The following is an 18,414-nucleotide window of genomic DNA, read 5'->3' on the forward strand; positions in this document are numbered from 1 at the left end:
GTGGTTATTGGCTGAGCAACGCTCTCTCACTTCAGAAGACTTGAGCAAGCATGTTGTGGAAGCACTGATCAGGGACCCTGAATCATTTGCTGGCTTAGAGTTTTTCATGTATAGAACAAACATATTCCTGGGACGCAATTGCCCCCGAGAAACAGATTAGACTTTACTGTCCCAGGTGGAAGTGTTCATTCATTATTTGGATTGCAGGAGTGATTTGGGGCTTTACAGACACATGAATTTCTGCCATGCAGAGTTTACAACTCATGGTGATAGAAAGGCAGGGAGCTTCAGGCAAACTGGGGAACACAACACAGTCCTAAAAGATAAGAAGTGGACAGAGCTATGAAATAAGGACACCAGATGCTAATTTGTGAGCATTGGTCCTGTACCTTAATACTTTATAAATCTGTTGGCCTAGAGGAAGGAATTAATTTTAGAAGGGAGGGAGTACTTGAGAAATACACACCTGGCATCGTCAGGTAAGAGATGTTCAGGATGTCTTCCTGCCATAGGGTTGCTTTGAATGAACTCCTGCACGAGTAGGGCAAAGGCCAGGATCTACAAGGAAAACTGAATTCTTCCCTAGGTTTATTTTAACATCTTGCTAAAATTTACGTGCTGTATTTGCCTGCCTGCTGCACAGCCTTATAATCTAGTGGCAGCATTTGTAAGGGGAATAAATCTCTGTTCCTTCAATTGTACGGCAAGTTGCATCAAGCTCTCTCATAAACCCACACTGTCTCTTGGAGTCCTGTTCCCCAGGCCAGCCTTTGGCTCTTCCAGCAGTGGCTGCGGGTCGTCCTGTTTTGTGGGCTGGATTCTGCACTCATAGCTGTGCTGACTGGTGCTTCTTCATTGGTGTAGGCCCATTTAGAACAAACTGAAGATTTTAACTAGTCAATATTAAACGAAAATTCAAGACACATCCCTTTGTTTTTTCAGTTTAGGTTCTCAGCATTGGCCTCACACACTAGCTTACCACTTCCCCATGTGTGAAACATGCCCTGGTGTAGGAGAATGCTGCTTGAAGCTGTGCTGTATAAACTGTGCCAGATGCTAAATTCCATTAAACTACTTCGCTGCTTCAGGAGATCAGATCTTCATATTTGTTATTTCAGTATCTTAGAAGGCCCTGATTTTGTTCTCTTTTTGAAGCATAGGAAGTTTACATAAAGGAAAAGGGTTTTTTTTCCCATTTATTTCCTCCTGAGATAATATGTCCAGCCATTTTTTCCTGTAAGGAAACACAGCGATTGAAAAGATTGCAGGTTTTCAGTAAGATAGAAATGAATCCTATATAGGGATCCTTAGCTTTAAGAAGAAGAACTTGAAGAACTCTCCTTCAAGATAGAAATAAGCTTGAAAGTCTATCAGTCTTCTGCTTGTCATCTCTGTCCTTCTGCTTGTTAGCTGTGTGGGGGAGACGCATGTAGTCAGTGTGTTTTGTTTTTCAGAAGTTGATCTGCCTCTGAAAAAAGATGGGTTTACATCAGAAAGTACAACTCTGGAAGCCTTGCTGCGTGGAGAAGGAATAGAGAAAAAAGCGGACACTAAAGAGGAAGACACTATACAAGAAATCCAGGTAAAGGAGAGCCCCATGCCCTGACAGCAGGGCTGGATTTTACAATTTGTCTCTAAGCCTAGCAGATTTTGTCCTATGGCAGAACAGTGCATCTGTTGATAGTTGTGTCATTCTACTGTCAAAATGTTATCAAACCATTGTGCTACACTGCGATGCTCAAAATGAACTTGGGATCTCTCACACTTCTCCTGTCACAAGAATCTCAGTTGTTTGGCTGTGTTCTGCACAGCTCCTGTGTTGGAATTTGTTTTGCAGCACTATGAGACAATTACATATAAAACTGAGAAGCAGAGATGGGTCCCAACCATAAACTGAATTTTAGTGACTCATATTTAAAGGGAATTTGGACACGGATTTGAAGTTGGATTCACAGCTGCTGACTGTAGACAAATACGTGTCATTGCCTTGGCTGTTTTTTCTTACACTGAGAAGTCTTCAGGAAGCATACAAGCAAAATAAAGAAATAAAAATATTCTAATGTTTATTACCTCAGTTATGATTAGTGATGCAGGTATGAGAAATATTGCCTTTTCACATGCATTATGGTTTGAAAGTTATTTGTCAAGATTCCATTTCATCCTTTAACAATTAAAAGTAGAAACGCATTTGTGGGCCTGTCATAGAAGGAGTTCAGGCAATATAAAGGGTTCTTATATAAGGGCATGTAACTTCATAAAGACATCTTAAGTCATTAGGAAAGCAGACCACTCCTGGAGGAGCAGCAGTACATCTATGATTATGCTAAAAACCATTGTGCTACAAGTCTATTAGCGATTTTTAGCAAGAGCCACTGGTGATGTGTGAAACTTGGTAATCTTGGCTGAGATACAACATATCACATCTGTACCTAAAAATTAGTAAAAATTTGAATGGGCAGCCCCATGCCAAATAAAACAAGAGTGTGGGCATCAAATGTATATGCTTGGAGCTCAGTCATACTTGTCTATTTGCTAGAAATTTCACACACGTAAGGGCAGCAAAATTAGGTCTCCCATTCCCAGTTATACAGGTAAAGGAGCACCATCAAAGTCAAAGCGTCCCATGCTCATGGAGTGGGGAAAAGCTCAACATGAGGCCCCCTCTGTATTTCCTTCTTCAGTAGTGTATCTCAGTCTATTAAGTTGAAAGCCCTAAATCTTTGTTTACACCTGCTTCCAAGGTCACAAGAAGTCATGGTGCAGCATCTTTATGAGATCAACAAGTGCCTTTGGATGTTGCTGTGTGATCTGAGCTCCCAAGTTATCCCCAGCAGCAGTCCAAGGAAAGAGACTTCGGAGACAGTGGAACTGACACAAATCTGGGCATTGCAGAGCAGCGAGGGGGTGCAAAAATGTACAAAAAGTTTTCAGCTAAACTGCTATAGCTTTAACCTGTCATCTGGATGCAAGTTTCATCAGAAGAGATGCAAAAGGCACGTCTTGGAAGCACAGCTTATCTGGATTCAGTCTATACAAAAACAATTACTGAAGCCTTTACTAGTATCCAGCTTTCAGTGTGTACTTCGGCACCTGGCAGCTAGACTGTACCAGATCAAAATCATGATCAGTACCTTTTATGCATATGACAAACAAGAGAATGCAAATTTCTCTTTTGTTCCTTTGCATGCTCTTCTGTGCCATAACTTGAAAGGGCCCAGCCTCAGTGGTGGTGAGATTGAGCAGGTGGGATAGACTTAGTTGTAATTCCCACCTCAGTCCCAGCCGCTTACCACCCTCTCAAACTCACAGTATCTGTCAGGAGAAGACTTGGTGCTTTGCACTGAGGTATATTGGGCTGTGAAACTATTTTAGAAAGGCAGAATAGGAAAAGTTACTTTGCTAAAAAGGGTAGGGATTGCCCCTACTAAATAGATGCAGTCATTGCGACCTGCTGGACAGTTGGTATTTAACAGGGTTGAGGATTTTGCCCTACAGTAAATTGGTATTGAACGTGTGTCTCCATCGTTTGCTGGAGGAGGTTTAGAATGGCCTTTTGAGGATGCATCAGAAAGGTTATGCCCCTTTTATCAAGAATTAAAGTCATTACCCTGGCAGTGTCACCAAATTCACATTTGATTACTTATTATCTCTTTCTTAAATTGATACTCCAATTTTAAATGAAGAAAGTGGTTTGAGTTATTTCTCTTAACTGCCTCTGTTTAGCATTATTGTTGTAAACTAGCTCCTTCCTCTCCCACAAAGGGTATAGTTGCAGCCTTCTCTCTTTTTGGAAATAATTTAAGATACAAAGCACTGTAAAAATATAAACTCATATCAGTAAGGCTGCATATTTTCTTACGTAGCGCTAGTCTCCTCATATACTATGTTTTCTGAGTGCTCCTGTTTTCTAAGATGAAGTCAATTAATGTATGCAATTGCATGAATTTTGAAGAAACATTTTATGTATGTAGAACTGGAACTTGCTTAACTTTTCCACCCTCTAGTATTTAGTACTCTGGTATTATGTGAAATTATATTTCATGATGGTCTGACCTCATTAATAGCCTCCTGAGAATTAAAAATAAAAGGAGAAAAAAAACAGATGAAGACTTGATCCTCTACCATGTTCTAAAAGTTTTTTTGTAATTTTTAAAAGGGACACTGTCCAACATTAGACTTAAAAATTCATCTGATAAGTTAAGAATAAATTTGCATAGTTGGTTTTCCAAATACGGGATTTTTTTAAAGTGAAATTTCTGTTCTGCAGAAATCTGCAGAATTCTGAATTCAGAATTCAGTGCTTGAGGTATGTAGGAAGAAAAGAGAGCAACTGTGATTTGCTCCTGTTCTCCCTCTGCTGGGTCTCAAATAGCCATTAAGTAGAAATTAGATGGAAGGCACAAATAGAGTAAAAGACTGGAAAACATCCCCATCAGTTTAAAGTCACTGATTTGAATCTGCATCATGGCTGGGTGTTGTAATTTAAATGAATGGTGACATGGCAAAGATAAGTTAGTGATTCCAGATTAGTCCCTTACAAAATGACACCACACAGTGAACAGCAGGAGTGGCCGGTGTCCATTTCTGTATTTCTAGCAGACATGCCAAGGGTTGAGGAGATTTCAAAGGGACTTCTTTCCACATTAGTGTTGTGATGGTTTGTCTTGCCTTTGTCCATGCAATATCTGCCTTGTGCATGTTTTCAGGGCAGCCAGCCTGTGTTTGATTCTATAGAGGTTATGTTTCAAAAGATCAAGATAAAAGGATTGAAATTCCATGGCCTTGGCATCTCACTGTTATGTGAGATAATGAATTATTGTCCCTATTAAATAATTAATTGAAGGAACTATTGCTATTGTTCCTATTAACTTAAATGAGACCTGAACTTCCTCAGCATTCTCATGCAGCAAGACCCCAACTTCCAGATTACGGGGTTGTACATGTGGTGTAAACCCTGAAAGATGTTACTTTCTGGATCCACTAAACATTCTGGAATATACAGGGGAATTTTCTCTGTTTTTGCTAAACAAAGAAAATTCTGAGCTGCCAAGGAGAAAAACACTGATTTCTGTCATCTTAAAGTACATTCTCAACATTAGAGGAAAACAAAACAATTTAAGGTGCAAGAAACCAAAATAAAAAAATCATGCAAATAATTTCCCAGACAAGGCCTGCATTTGTGCAGAGTAATACTTGTGTTGTTGTGGGATATCAGTGCTCAGTGATGCCACTGTTATTTCTTAGGAACCTTTTTTTCAAAGTTGTCTGATATCGGTGGTATTTTTTAATGAGAACTCCCTGGAGATCTGAGGGTGGAAGGGAAAGCAAATTTTGCTTTAGCAGAAAGAAGTAGGGGCTCTGGGATCTGATCTGGCATTATAACATTAATCAACTGTAATTTAATAGCCTGCGGTCTCTGTGGTAAAGAGCAGAAGTTGGTTGTATGTGTTGTCATCTTTTCTTCTAACCATTCCTGTTTATTGTTCAACCACAGAGGGTTTTAGAAAATGATGAAAATGCAGATGAAGTGAATGAGGAAGAGGACTTGGAAGAAGATATTCCAAAACGAAAGAACAGGCCTAGAGGACGGGTAGGTGGAGGCTTTAATGGAGTGGAAAGGAAGGAAGAAAACATCTGCTTTCTAGTGTATATTTGTCATGTGTTGTATATGCAAGTTGTCTGTCCATGGATATATGATAGTGATAACACTGTAGGTAATTTTCAGTCATATGGTAGAATATTTTAAATATTTTTTCAGTTTGTTTTTGTGAATTACCAAGAAAACAAACTCTTAAGAGTAAAAATTTGGGGTAAATTTATTGTAGTGTTATATTTACAATTCTAATGTAAACTGTAATAATTATGATGACATCCTGCTATTACAATGCTCTTACTTTAAACCAACATTTACTAATTACAGAAAAGCAACGAATTCAGTCACGACAGGCAAAATAAAAAAATTAATAACAGTAACTTGAACTGCATTAATACATTTTGCAGCTTTCTCCAAGGTAGCACTTTGTGGCTGACACTGGCCCTCTTGAGCCCATGGCAAATCTTCCATTTGCTTAAAATGGGCAATATTTTATCCGTAGGGGAGTCTGCGTCCCTTCTCTTATCTAAGATGTCTCTTCACAATTTTAGCAGGGCACCAGTTAAGTAAAGAGGCCAACATTTTAAAACTTGGAATCACCATTTTCAACTGTGGCCCCTTAAGCTAGGCATCTAAATAATTGTGAACACAATTCTCAGAAGTTTCGAGCATTTTCATCTCTCTTTTGGCTCCAGCAGATGCTGCAGGGGCACAGGAGCTCTAGAAGTACCTTTTGATGTATTTGTAGGAGTCAAGCAAGAAGGGCCGCATTTTAGACCAAAGGAGCAGGATATAATAGCTTTTGAATAAGAGAGAGACGTGAAACCACATTGAATACTTGCAATGTACTTATGCATCAGACCCTCTCTTTTGGTTTCTTCTGTTGTTGTGTTGTTTCAGTTTTCTGCTCCTCTTTATTTTGGAGCTTAAGTCCTTTAATATAAGATCAAAGCACTTTAATAATTGGATAAGTATATATTTCACCTTCCTTATTCTCAAAATCACCTGAACCAGTTTCTTTCTTTCTTTCTTTCTTAGCCAAAGACCCCCACCTGGAAAAAAATTTTCCAGAAAAATGTAAGTTTCAGAAAATTTGTATGAACCAGTAACCAAAACCAGGAGTTAGAATTGATACATGCACACAAGCTTGACTGTAGCAACCAACTAATATTCCAGGCTAACAACTCTTCCAATAAGTTGCTCTCATATAAATTGCGCATGCTGGTTAGGGTGAGTGAAAGAGTGAATAGCTGAAAGAAATATACTGCTCAGGAGAAGGGAATTTGCTGTATTCATATATCCCAGGCCTACACAAACAAAGTCCTGAAGTGAATGTTATGTGCAAAGTTTTACTCCCCTGTTCAGGAAACTGTTTCAGAATAACTCTATTACTTTTTCTCTGCTATTGTAGGGCAAGAAGTTAGAGGGTACTTGATGTCCCATTCATTTTGAAGCATAAATTTACGTCTTATTTTCTGCCCTAGAACTGGCCTCCTATTAAGTACAGGAGCAGCAGGATCTCTTGCCTTTTTCTTGTAACTAACTCCTGCTCTGCTAGTGCCCTGGCTTCATTCAGTGCAAAAAAGAGAAGTCCGAGGAGTGCCAAGTACTTTGAGCAATTTTCGTTTTTATATGATGGCATCAATAACCAAAGCAAAATGTGGTATAAATTAGGATTTCAAAATTAGGGACAGATTCCCTAGCTGTTGAAAACTGGTAAGCTTGAATTGCAGCCTGAATTGCGTCTGGTCATGAGTGTTTTGCCACTCCTCAAGCAGCCCTTTTCTAATGTGAGCCTGACCCAGTGTAGGGAATCGGGACCAAGGATTTGAAATTAGAGGACATGAAACCTGGGCAGCATTTTGTTTCTGGGAAGAAGTTGCTTAGGGTATTTTTAGAGGGCAAAAGGACATGCATAGGAAACTATATCCTGCAGAGTGTGGCCTTTGGGGATTCAGAGAAGGAGTGAGAAGGGCTGACAGCATCGATGCAGGATTAATGTGACAGAATTACTGCTCTGGACTTTCCAAATTGCCCATGCCCCTTCTTTTCCCTACAGCATGACTTTATTTTTAATCCTGGACTCTCCATCTGTCCCTCTGGCAACTCTCTCTGGCTGCTTCAGGGCTGCTTCAAGGCTGCTGTGCCATGGCTTCCAGGCCTCACGTCAAGTCTTGTAGTCTTTGCTGCATCCCATCAGGAGAACAAAGGCAGTCGTGGATGACTGAATTCAACAGACTGGGGTGCTGACAGCAAGCATGGGGCACTCAATTTAGTGCCTCTGGGGCAGCTGCTCGGTTTACTACCCCCTCAAGGCTAGCCCTAAAATGGTGGGAGCATTAGGAAGGACATTGAAGGCCGAAGAGATGGATTTATGGAAGGAGATTTTTAGTATCTTTGCTGGACAAGGAGAATGGGTAGGAGCTGAGAAGGACAGTTTGCTAGGAGATATGAGAGGAATGCAGCTGCACCTGTACAGATTGTCTGCTTGTCAGCTGAATATCCCATGGGACAATTTCAAAGGCACTAAAGACATTTAGGAACCCAAGTCTCATTGAAAGTCATTGACTTGAAAAATCTCCCCCTGTGTGTTCAGTGCATGAAAAAGTATATCTGACGTGCGGTCATGACATGAATGCTGTACCCTTGCGTTTCTGTAGAGAGCGGTTTGAAGGGAAACAGCTGGCTGTAAGACTAGTGAAACTCCGAGCAACAGACCTTAAATTACCATCCTATTCTGAAAGGTGCCTGTGTAAAAATAGTACCTTCTTACTCAACAGATCCATTCTCAATGTGTAAACAGAGTCAGACCTACTGACCGGTGACAAAAATAAGACTTTATAGCTTTTTCACAGCCCTGAAAAGCCAATGCAGCTGGTAGGATAGGGAAATAGGATCCTAATCCAGATATCAGCAGAAACATTTATTAAGGGCCAATCGCTTGTCTCTATGAAGACTCTGATGAGCTGAGGTTTGTATAGGAGCTGCCATGGACCGAAATTCAGCTTGCAGCACATTTTGCAGTGGTAAGGGAAGAAAGAAACTAGCCTGGGATTGATTTCATAGCCCAGAGGGGGTTTACAGAGCTGGCAGTCAGAGAGAAAATATTGCAGACTAGTTAAGATGATTTTATGTGATATGGTCAGTAAAGTAGCTTCCACCAAACAATTGTTGCTGGGGCCTTTTCCAGGGTGAAGCTGCTTTTCAGTTCACCCTTACAAATCTGACTCTGCACGTATGTGCTGATCTGCACAGAGGTCTTTGCAGAAGGCAGAGCTGTACTTGTCATACCTAATAGTATTTACCCCATCCAAACAGCTGCAAATCCATGTCTTTCCTTCAGGACTGTGTTAAGAGTTAGACCTGAGCAATCCCAGGGAAATAATTTGTGAAGTTTCTATAAATCCCTGTTTTCACAGACTGTGGCAGGCCAGTGTAAAACTGTTCCTTGTTCCTTCTCTTTACATGACCAATGGACTGCAGCTCGAATAGTGCTAGTTCAGTCCCAAATCCATAGAAGAGGGACAGAGCTCATATGACCCTTTTGTGTCTGGGGCACTAATATTCTCAGAATTTCTACATCTTCTCCAGCTTTACTTGATGAAGCTCTGTCCCTTTCTTATTTTCACATGCAAAAGCTCAAAGGATTTGAGTTAGGCGACCTTATGTAGGGTGAGAAACATCAACAGTTTAATAAGAGAAGCAGCAGAAACAATTTTGTTGCTTTTACCCAGGAATAGAGTAGCTGGCAGAATTAATAAAGGGCTATCTAGCAGTCCACTTGCAGATCACTTCCTCAGATAAAGATCAGGTCTAAAATTTTTGTCATCTACAGACTGTACATTAGTGAACATGAAAGAATTGAAGGCTTTGGCTCCATTCCCAGTTCCACATCACAGCCTCCACCATATCAACTGTCCCCTTGTTGGCATCTCAGCTGAGAAGGGTCAGGACTAAGTAGCTTTGATGCTGGGTTCCACTCTTGCCCCTGGAGCTCAGGACAGAGCAGTCTGCGCTGTGGAGAAACAGAGCTTTTCAGTTTCCAGGGCTGCCAACTTGGTATGTTGTAGGAACACAGAACTGCAGAGAGACCTTTCTGGGTAATTCCCGTTCTCTGTTATTGTAGGTAGCCATGTTACCTAATCTGTTCCACTAACTGACCAAAGCTCCATTTTATAATTAGCCATGGTATCTTTGTCCCAGAAGGCCATTTCAAAACATTGCTTTTCAGCTAGAAAACAAAACAAAACAAAACAAACAACCCCCATTTGAAAATATTAAAGGAAATAACTTTACCTCTGTTTTATTTGGGGACTGTTTTCTGGCTGATTTAATGGTTATATTTATCCTCTAACACCTGTTCATCTATTCATTCATTTGTATTTAGTTAAGCAAGGTATTTGAACGTCTTCAGAAATGAATGTGTGATGATACTCAATTGAATATGCACTGGCAGTGACCTACTGCTATGGATGAACAGTTTGGGTTATCTGTGGAGAGGATCTCCACTGCATTACAAGGTCCATTAACGTAGTGCATATCTTGGGAGATGAAGGGTCAAGCCCACTCTTGACAAACCCATATGGAAGCTGAGGGTTTGTTTAGTTTATATGCCACATTTTTCATAGGAGGGTGAGGGGTACAAGAAAACCTGAGGGGCGATGGAATAATGTTAACATTCCTCTTGTTCTTGCAGGCTCGGGGATCTGGAGGTGGCAGGAGACGGAATGATGCTGCCTCCCAGGATGATCATGACAAACCCTATGTTTGTGACAGTAAGTAGCACTCAGACAGCTGATTCTGCTTCCAGCCTGGTCCTACCAGCTCGATGCACTCAGGGCTTCATCTTTTCCCTTCCAGCAAAATATTCTGCTGCTCTCTGACTTGCATGTTTGCCACCTGCGGCTGCTGCTGTTCTTGGTGTTTTTGCATGAAGGAAGTAAAATTAAGTCCTTGGCAAGACTCCACTTCCTTTGCCCTATAATAATTCATCTCTTATATTTTCTTTCTCTTTCTCCTCTTTTTCTGGCTTCTCTGCCTTTTGTCTTCTTTTCCCCCATGTAAGTTTCACCCTCTATTTCTTTCTCTGTTTCAGATAGTTACAAACAAAAGCATAACTCAAAAATCTCCGACAAAGGTACTTCGCCCTTGTTGTATCTCTTCATATATTTGGTGAATCTCTTTCCTTCAGTCCTTTTAAAATTTCACTGGGATAAATTTTGAAGGTCTTATTCACATTCCTCGCTGAGAAGGTACTCTTTTGGCATTATCAGGAGTTGAGCCCTCCTAGGAAACAAACACAACTGGAATGCTTTGTTTTGATACATATTCCCTTTGAATATGGCCATGCTGTTTGACATCTTGCAGTGGGACTACATGTGAAGTAAGGCATTGCCCCATCTTAAAAATTGTACCAGAGTCCAATGCCCAAACTGAAGAAGGGTACCAGAGTCATAGTATGAAGGAGGAGTCCAATATTTGACACACAGTGTATTTTTTTATGGTCTAGTCCTTGGTGCTTTTCTTCTTCTTTTGATACTCTTTTTTTGCTTCACTGTTTTCATTTCTGTGAAGGGCACTTATCTTACCCACACACTTTTGAGGTCTCCCATCTTAAGGCTTACTGTGCTTACTGTACATGCAATAATAGTTCATGCTACTGGATGCCTTTTATCCTGTAAGACAATAACCAAACAAAAGTTAATAGAAGTAGGAGAATAGCAGGAGGTCTTTGCTTCTGTGATCCAAAAATGTTTGCTGGTTTTGAGGACAATTAGAATCCCCATTACTCCACTGTTTACCTGTCTTCCAACTTCACTGAACTTAAAACACCAACTGTTAATATGTCAATCTATGGGGGTATTTCCTCCTTATTTTTAAAAACAGGAAGAAATAAAGAGCATGCACAGTAAATAAGAACTGTGTTCCACGTGATCAACTCATATTCCTTTATGGTGAGACCAAATGACCCCACACAGTACAGTGATGCACATATTGACTGTTTTGCTTCAGCAAGGTGAATATTCTAAGGGCAATGAGTAGAAATTGAAAGACTTGCACATGAATGGGAGTGTCTAAATACATGATCAAGGAGGAAGAGCTCTTTAGGGTATGAAGAGTCAGGAGATTTCTACGGTGGTTAAATAGCTGTCCTTGTGTGTTGGAAGAACTGAAAATTGTCTTCTAAGACTTCTCTGTGAGCCTAGCATGTATCTTGCTGAAATCCACAGCTTTCTTATGCTGATATCTGCATAACTGTCTTTGTCTCTTTTCTGGAGCATCCTTCTAAATCCAAGGACACTTGTCAGTGGTAGTCATTTTGAACATAAAGACTCTTTGTTGTCTGATCTTACTTTGCTTTTGGATCTTTACAGAGAACTCACAACACGCATAGTGATTTGCACAGAGTAGATAAAACATTTAAGATATCAAAGCAGGCAGAAGAAATCTGGGCTGAAGGCTCTGTTTCATTGTTGTGCTGATGGAATTTTGCCTTGGCTTACATTTTGGAGCATGAATTTCCTCTTTGGTTTTGGAAATATAAACTTTCCTATTTCATTTGGCTGATACCTTTCAGTTTTAAAAAACTTACAGTTAGAGGGTGAGTCATAAGGAGTTTTGGAATCCAGACTTTACACAGTGACTCCTCCTATTCCATTGTAGATAGCTGAGAGAAGGGTAAAGTGATAGCAGAACTCTTTTACCTGACTGTGGAGCAGAAGGAAAGAACTGTCCCAACTGTAATGCCATCATCCTGAAGTAATATACTGCCCGTGTTAACTTTCTGTAGAAATATTACATACAATTCATTGTGAATAATTGGCTTAAGTTGAGGCCTCTTTCATGCTTGGGTGATCCCAGTAAAGAATTTCTTGAATCAATTTTTTCTTTGAAATTATTTGCTAAATATTTTTATAGATAAATCTCAATCTAATTGTGTAGGCTATAAATTGGTTTGCAGCAGTCCATGTGCAGATGTTTTGGGCAGATAGTTTTATTTTACATTGAAACATGCAGGTCAAAAATAGCGAATCTGTTTCCTGTTTGGGAAAACATGATTCCTTCAATGACATTATTGGTATATATAATTACCTTAATGGGTCGACGCTTTACTTTTTCTCTATATTATTTAATTTACCTCTGGGTTGCATTTTCTGCAAGCGTGATATTTGAGTTTAGAAAGTGACCACAAAGAAGAAAGCATAATGTATCTACACCTAATCAATTTTGTTATTTAATTGCATAGGCACAAAAAATGATTTGTGGCGAAGAACTACTCTGCTCTTTTTTCATAGTTACACATTCATATTTGTGGGAAACTTGAATATATCACTAGTTTTTATTAGCAATAAAAAGATTATGGGAAAAAACCTAGTCTATGTGTCAGTATGATGATCCAAGAGTGGTAACCAGCTGACACTGCCCCTTGTGTTGGAAGACAGCAATGTTATATATGAAAAAGCATGCCTTTTTTGGAAGACACATTCAGCTATGCACTGATATTAAACCTGGCCCCAATATTAAAACTGACTAGAAATATGGAATTTCTATATGGGGGAAGGTTTTCAAAGCTCAAAATGTTTTGTCATCCTGCATTTTTAAGAAAAGGTAGTTAGTTACTTGTTTTGTGGAATGAAAAATTCTGAAATACTTCTGCTGACCTTATTGAGCACATACTGTATCAGAAGTTCAGAATAAAATGTTTGGACATTCAAACCACTGGTAAAATTGCTAACATAGCCACGAAATGCCTTGTTTCATCAAATCAGCAAGTGGAAGACGGTCAAATTTTCAACCAGTTGCACTGGATATTGTTGTGCCTCGAGCTCCCTGGGATAAACACTTGGATAATGAAAGTGGCAGGGCAGCCTGGTGTGAGATGGCTATAGGCTGGAAATGGTAATGGGCAGAATGGGTCAGCTGCTTTATGAGACCAGACCCAAACATAGCTTGAATACCTGGCTAGGAGATAGAGCAGGTGCCTTAAAGGGTAGTGAAAAGTAGGGCTTGAGGAGCAAAGCAAAGCCTATAATGTCAAGCAAGAGAAGTGGAAGGTGTTCCACCACAGCTGTTCATGATAAACTGCTTTTTAAAGGAGGGACAGAGTGAATGAATGTATTAATACTTACATATGTAATGAGTATTGATGTCATGTCATTGTCAGATGATCAGCTGGGGAACCATCAGTTCTACCACAGCAGTCGTCTTAAGAATCATTCTTCTATTTTCATATTGTTTGTTATATATTATTTACTTTTTTTAAAAAAAAAGAAGCTCCTCTGAAGTTTTATCTAGAAACTTGTATTCTGGTTTAAAAGTTGAAATCAGTTGTAACACCTGAGCTTCACAACTCCAGATGTCTGCTTCCTTTAGAGCAGTTAGTTTGTGATGAATTTCTACAAGTTATTAACTTTCCTGCTGTCCATCCTCATTTGTCTGCTTTCATTCTTCTCATGTTCCCATGGAGACTTACTATATACATACTTCCACCTTTGTTTTCTGTCCCTCTACGGAAGATTTCCCTTGCCCATCTCTAAAAGAAGTTGTTTCTTTCTTTTCCTTTTACCGATATGTCCTTGTCTCCTTTTAGTTTTATTCCTGTATAAACTGCTATTTTAGCATAACAACTTATGTTTATATCGTATCCTTTATTGACCGTCCCTCTGAGGCTGAGATATGCATTCAGATCCATTCCTTGTGGAAAATCAGAACTGACTGAAACTTTCCTGTGATCTCTGCTGGATCAGTGACTAATGCAACCTTGCGTGTACCCAGAGACACTGATACTATAGTGTTTTGTAGAAGCTGATGCTTTTGTCAAAAACTTCGTTTTCAGGTTTCTTTAGTTATTTAACCTGATTTTTCTCTGCTGCAGTCTAAGACCAGGAGTTCTTGCTCTGTTCTTAGTGGATAACAATGTCTTCTTTCTATGTCTGCAAACAGTTACTGGGACTTCTTTCAGCTGTGTTTTCCTCGTCTCTTTTACTAAGCTTGGTTTTTTTCCTCTGAAAAATGTCCAGAGGGTCTTATTTAAGTAGCAATGGCCAGAACTAAGTAGAATGTGCTGTTCTGAGGATAGAAGCAGTTCAGAAGATGGATGGCTGATACATTTACATGTAACTTACATTTACTTATAGAACTTGGATTTATGCAGCTTGCTCTGTTATGTACCTAAGAGAGGTACAGAGATGGCTGACCTAACAGGATTTTAGTTTTTCAATGCAAGATGCTCCTCTCCAGTGCTGTGTCATGTTTCAGTGGCAAAGGAGTTTTCATCCTGGTCCACCATGTGAATTCATATTTAATATACCGTTTGCTATAGCTTGTTCCTTCGCTATTCAACCTGTTTCTACTCAAGCAGATCGTCTATCATCTTTAGTTTCCTCAGTATACTGCTTTGTCCTGTTTATACTGTATTTTATTTATTTATTTATACTAGATGTCATATGTCACATTACTGTTTGAAAGAATTCTTTGATTAATGAAGCTCATATGATATATTTGTATTATTAGTCCATAATTTCTGTCAACAATCAGTTCTCTGCATGCTTCTTTCACACTCTATTCCACCCTTCAAATTAATGATAAAAACAGATGCAAGCATTGGGCCCAAAACGGACTCTTTCAGGTGCCTGAAGATGCAGAAAGGTGCCTTGTGAAGTTTTTAAAAAAATTAGGCTCTTAATTCTCACTGATTTCAACTGGAAGTAGGCTCCTAAACTGTTTTCACTGAATATCCCACTAACTGCGTATCTGCTTGTATTGTGTCTACAGATCATATGAGGCTTGGTCCCTAAGTGGACACTTTGAATTTGACTTTGAACTACTACTAATTATTTGGAACATGGTTTTAAACATGCTTGACCCTACATCCAAATCACTATCGCTTGAAACATCCTTACGCTTTTTCTGTAAATTCATTACCCAGCAGGGTATTGAAATTTTATTATTTTGAGATTAATTTTTTTCTTCCCCATTCCCTCTGCTAAATGTATTGTAGGTTCTGCCAACAAAAGGCTGGACTCTTCAAGTGGTTTAACTGATTTAAGATTAACAGATTCCACTGACTTTCAATGGGTACTGAGGATCTCTTTATTTTGGTTTCCTTAGAAAATTCCAGATAAATGTTGTATTGCTCTAGTATGACTTGCCAAACACAATTCCTTGAGGCCTATTCTTTCACAAAGTGACATCTCTAGTAATTACCTTGTGAACTTCACCTGCCTTCTTTCTCATCTTCTTGAAGTGGACCTGATCCTGTCATACTCATTTTAACAAACATCTCATTGATTCTCTGGACAGTTTGCTGGAATACAGAAGGCCTACAAGATACATCATGATTTAGCTTGATTTTTACCAGTTCTCTGAGATTTCTTAATTCTTACAGATACTATGAATGAGTCCAACACTACTAACTGCTGATTCTTAGGACAGACCTTTGGTTAAATGTCACAATGACAAGCTGATTTGAAAATGCTTTGATTATAGCATTATGTTTTTACATGCTTCTCATAAATCTCCATCATGACTTCAGCTTCCCTTTAAACTATTAGCAGTTTAAGCCCTAAATCATCTCCTGGTATTATCCTTTCTAGTGAATCCCTAAGTAGTTAATAAGCAGTAAGATCTAGAATAAGATGATTGTTCAGATGAACCACAGAAACAACTCTCCCATCATAGCTTCTATACTTGGCATTCGTTGACTACATTATTGGTAGAAAAGACAAGAGTAGCGAGGCAAGGACACTTTTTTTAAAAAATATTGAATAACACAGGCCTGGAGTAGAGCACATGGTAAGAGGGGAACAGAATTAACTCTGATACTTGAATGTTTTCTGCTCCTATAGGCTGCCTTTTCTCCTTCTAACATTTCATTTATTGAAATGTGGACATATATATTGTTGACCTGTGCACGTTTTGCACTGGAATTCCAAGTTCCTGTCATCTTAAGACAGCAGGTAGATTCTGGGAGTTGTCCTCTGGGGGCACTGAAAAAAGGACTATTAACTACCTGCAGAAAATCTCCTTTGAAACGGGTTACTAAATAGCTGCTCTATTACAACAGGTGTATATCATGACAGTACTGATCAAAGAGGGACAAACGTAATGCCTTTCCATCTACACTGTGTTAGCATTTCAGATCTCTAGATGTGCCAGAGTGTGGACATAACTGTAGCAGGGGAGATTATATTACCAAACCAGTGCAAAACAAGGAATGGTTTTTTTGGAGTGGAGTGAATGGTGGGACAGGAAGATAACTTTGAGGAAACACTGCCTGCCAGCAGTTAACTTAAGATTTAGCGTTTGACACAGCCCAGCTGAGAAGAAAGAACAGGAGGCAAAGGAGAAGAGCAAAGACAGACAATGAAGGGGGTAAGATTCAGTGACAAAAAAAAAAAAAAAAAAAAAAAAAAAGAAAAAAGCATGTACTCTCCCAATTTCCTGTTTCCACTAAAAACATGGATTGTTTCCTTCTGTCTCATGCTGGTGACAGATTGTGCAAAATGTATGTGGAGGGCTGGCTGGAACATAGCTCACAGTCTGCCAAGGACCAAATGTGTAACAATTTCAAAATGACAGCAACATAGCCATTAGATATTTGATGAGGAAGTCTTTTAAGTCATAGATTTCAAATCCCCTTTTAAAGCAGGGGAAGTAGTCTATATTAATTTTACTCATTGAGAAATGTAAACAGAGTGAGAATTTGCTTACCCAAAGAGTTGCAGGCTGTTACAGGCCAGAACTTACAACAGAGCTCTCTTTTATGAAACACCCAATGCTTGTGATTTAACTGTCTGCAAATTATGTTTTTTTCCCATAACGCAGTTGTGTAACGTCTTCATTTCAATATTCAAATTGGAAGGAAAGTAAGGTTCATCATAGGAGAGTGTCTGGTGGCCTAATGAAATCTCCCCCTCTTCCCCATTTGTGGTGTTTGATCTGCACTGCTGTATTACTGCTTACTTTCCCAGCTTGTTCCTAAGATGGCATTCACATCAGGTTATAGCAAAATAATTCCTCTGAATGCAGGAGGAATTGGAGTGGGTTACGTTCTACAAACTCCTGCTGTTTTCATTGGGCTCGGCTACCTAATTAAAGATCAAGTCATCTTCCCAGTGTTGAGATTCAGGATGAAATCTACCCCATGCAAGGATGATGAGCCTATCCAGCAAGGAAAATTAAAGATAAAAAAAGTCAAAGCTGCTGAAGGAAAGGCAAGGCCACCTGGCAAAGTTTATGAAAGGCACACTCTCACTTGCTATGTGTGAGCTGCATAGTGTTAAGAACGTAATCACCAGCATACATTTCAGACTGGGGGAACCAGTTCTGATTATGCTTTTGTCAGCTCAGAGAATGAGAAAGATGTGGTGTGAGCACTGGTCTGGATGCTGGAACTCATGAGTTCCAGTCTTGGTAATGACAAAAGATCACTGTGTGGGCAAGTCACTTAACCCCTTTGTGGTTCTCTTTTTCCAGAAGTGAAATGAGAATAGTATTTCCCACTCAGGAATGTGGAGGAAGATTAATTAACGTTTGAAAAGCCAGTCTTGCAGTGGGCAGAGTTATATAAGAGCTAAGTGTTTATTAACGATGGCCCTTTTATAGAAACTACTTCTTAGCACAGTGACATGGTAAATTAATAACATGTGCTCTATCTGGAAAATAAGAGATTAGGGTGAATTCAGGAAGATTCAATCTGTTGGAGAAACCATGAAGTTCTGTTTTAGCTTTTATTCTAGCAAAGTCTCACTGAAGCCAATGGTTCTTTTGCCTGACTAATATCATGATACCCTTTTTCCCCTGAAAAAGTCTGATTTGCT

The 18,414-nt window shown here is 39.4% G+C and overlaps 1 protein-coding gene across 8 annotated transcripts in view; it reads left to right on the forward strand.

Moving 5' to 3' along the window:
* The window catches only part of DPF3 (double PHD fingers 3), a 169,080-nt gene that overhangs the window by 100,547 nt on the left and 50,119 nt on the right, over positions 1-18,414 (forward strand). For 3 of the 8 annotated variants that reach the window (XR_012586704.1, XM_074584752.1, XM_074584756.1), the window contains exons 4-8: positions 1,455-1,582; positions 5,495-5,590; positions 6,632-6,670; positions 10,290-10,368; positions 10,689-10,730. Coding sequence is in view for 5 of the 8 variants with exons in the window: in XM_074584752.1 (XP_074440853.1) it covers positions 1,455-1,582; positions 5,495-5,590; positions 6,632-6,670; positions 10,290-10,368; positions 10,689-10,730 (384 nt within the window). In the remaining 3 variants the exon portion in view is untranslated. The remainder of the gene's footprint in view (positions 1-1,454; positions 1,583-5,494; positions 5,591-6,631; positions 6,671-10,289; positions 10,369-10,688; positions 10,731-18,414) is intronic. The other 5 variants (XR_012586705.1, XM_074584754.1, XR_012586706.1 and 2 more) reach the window with 3 other exon arrangements.

Source organism: Larus michahellis, chromosome 4 (assembly GCF_964199755.1).
Source record: "Larus michahellis chromosome 4, bLarMic1.1, whole genome shotgun sequence".
Lineage (NCBI taxonomy): Eukaryota > Metazoa > Chordata > Aves > Charadriiformes > Laridae > Larus > Larus michahellis.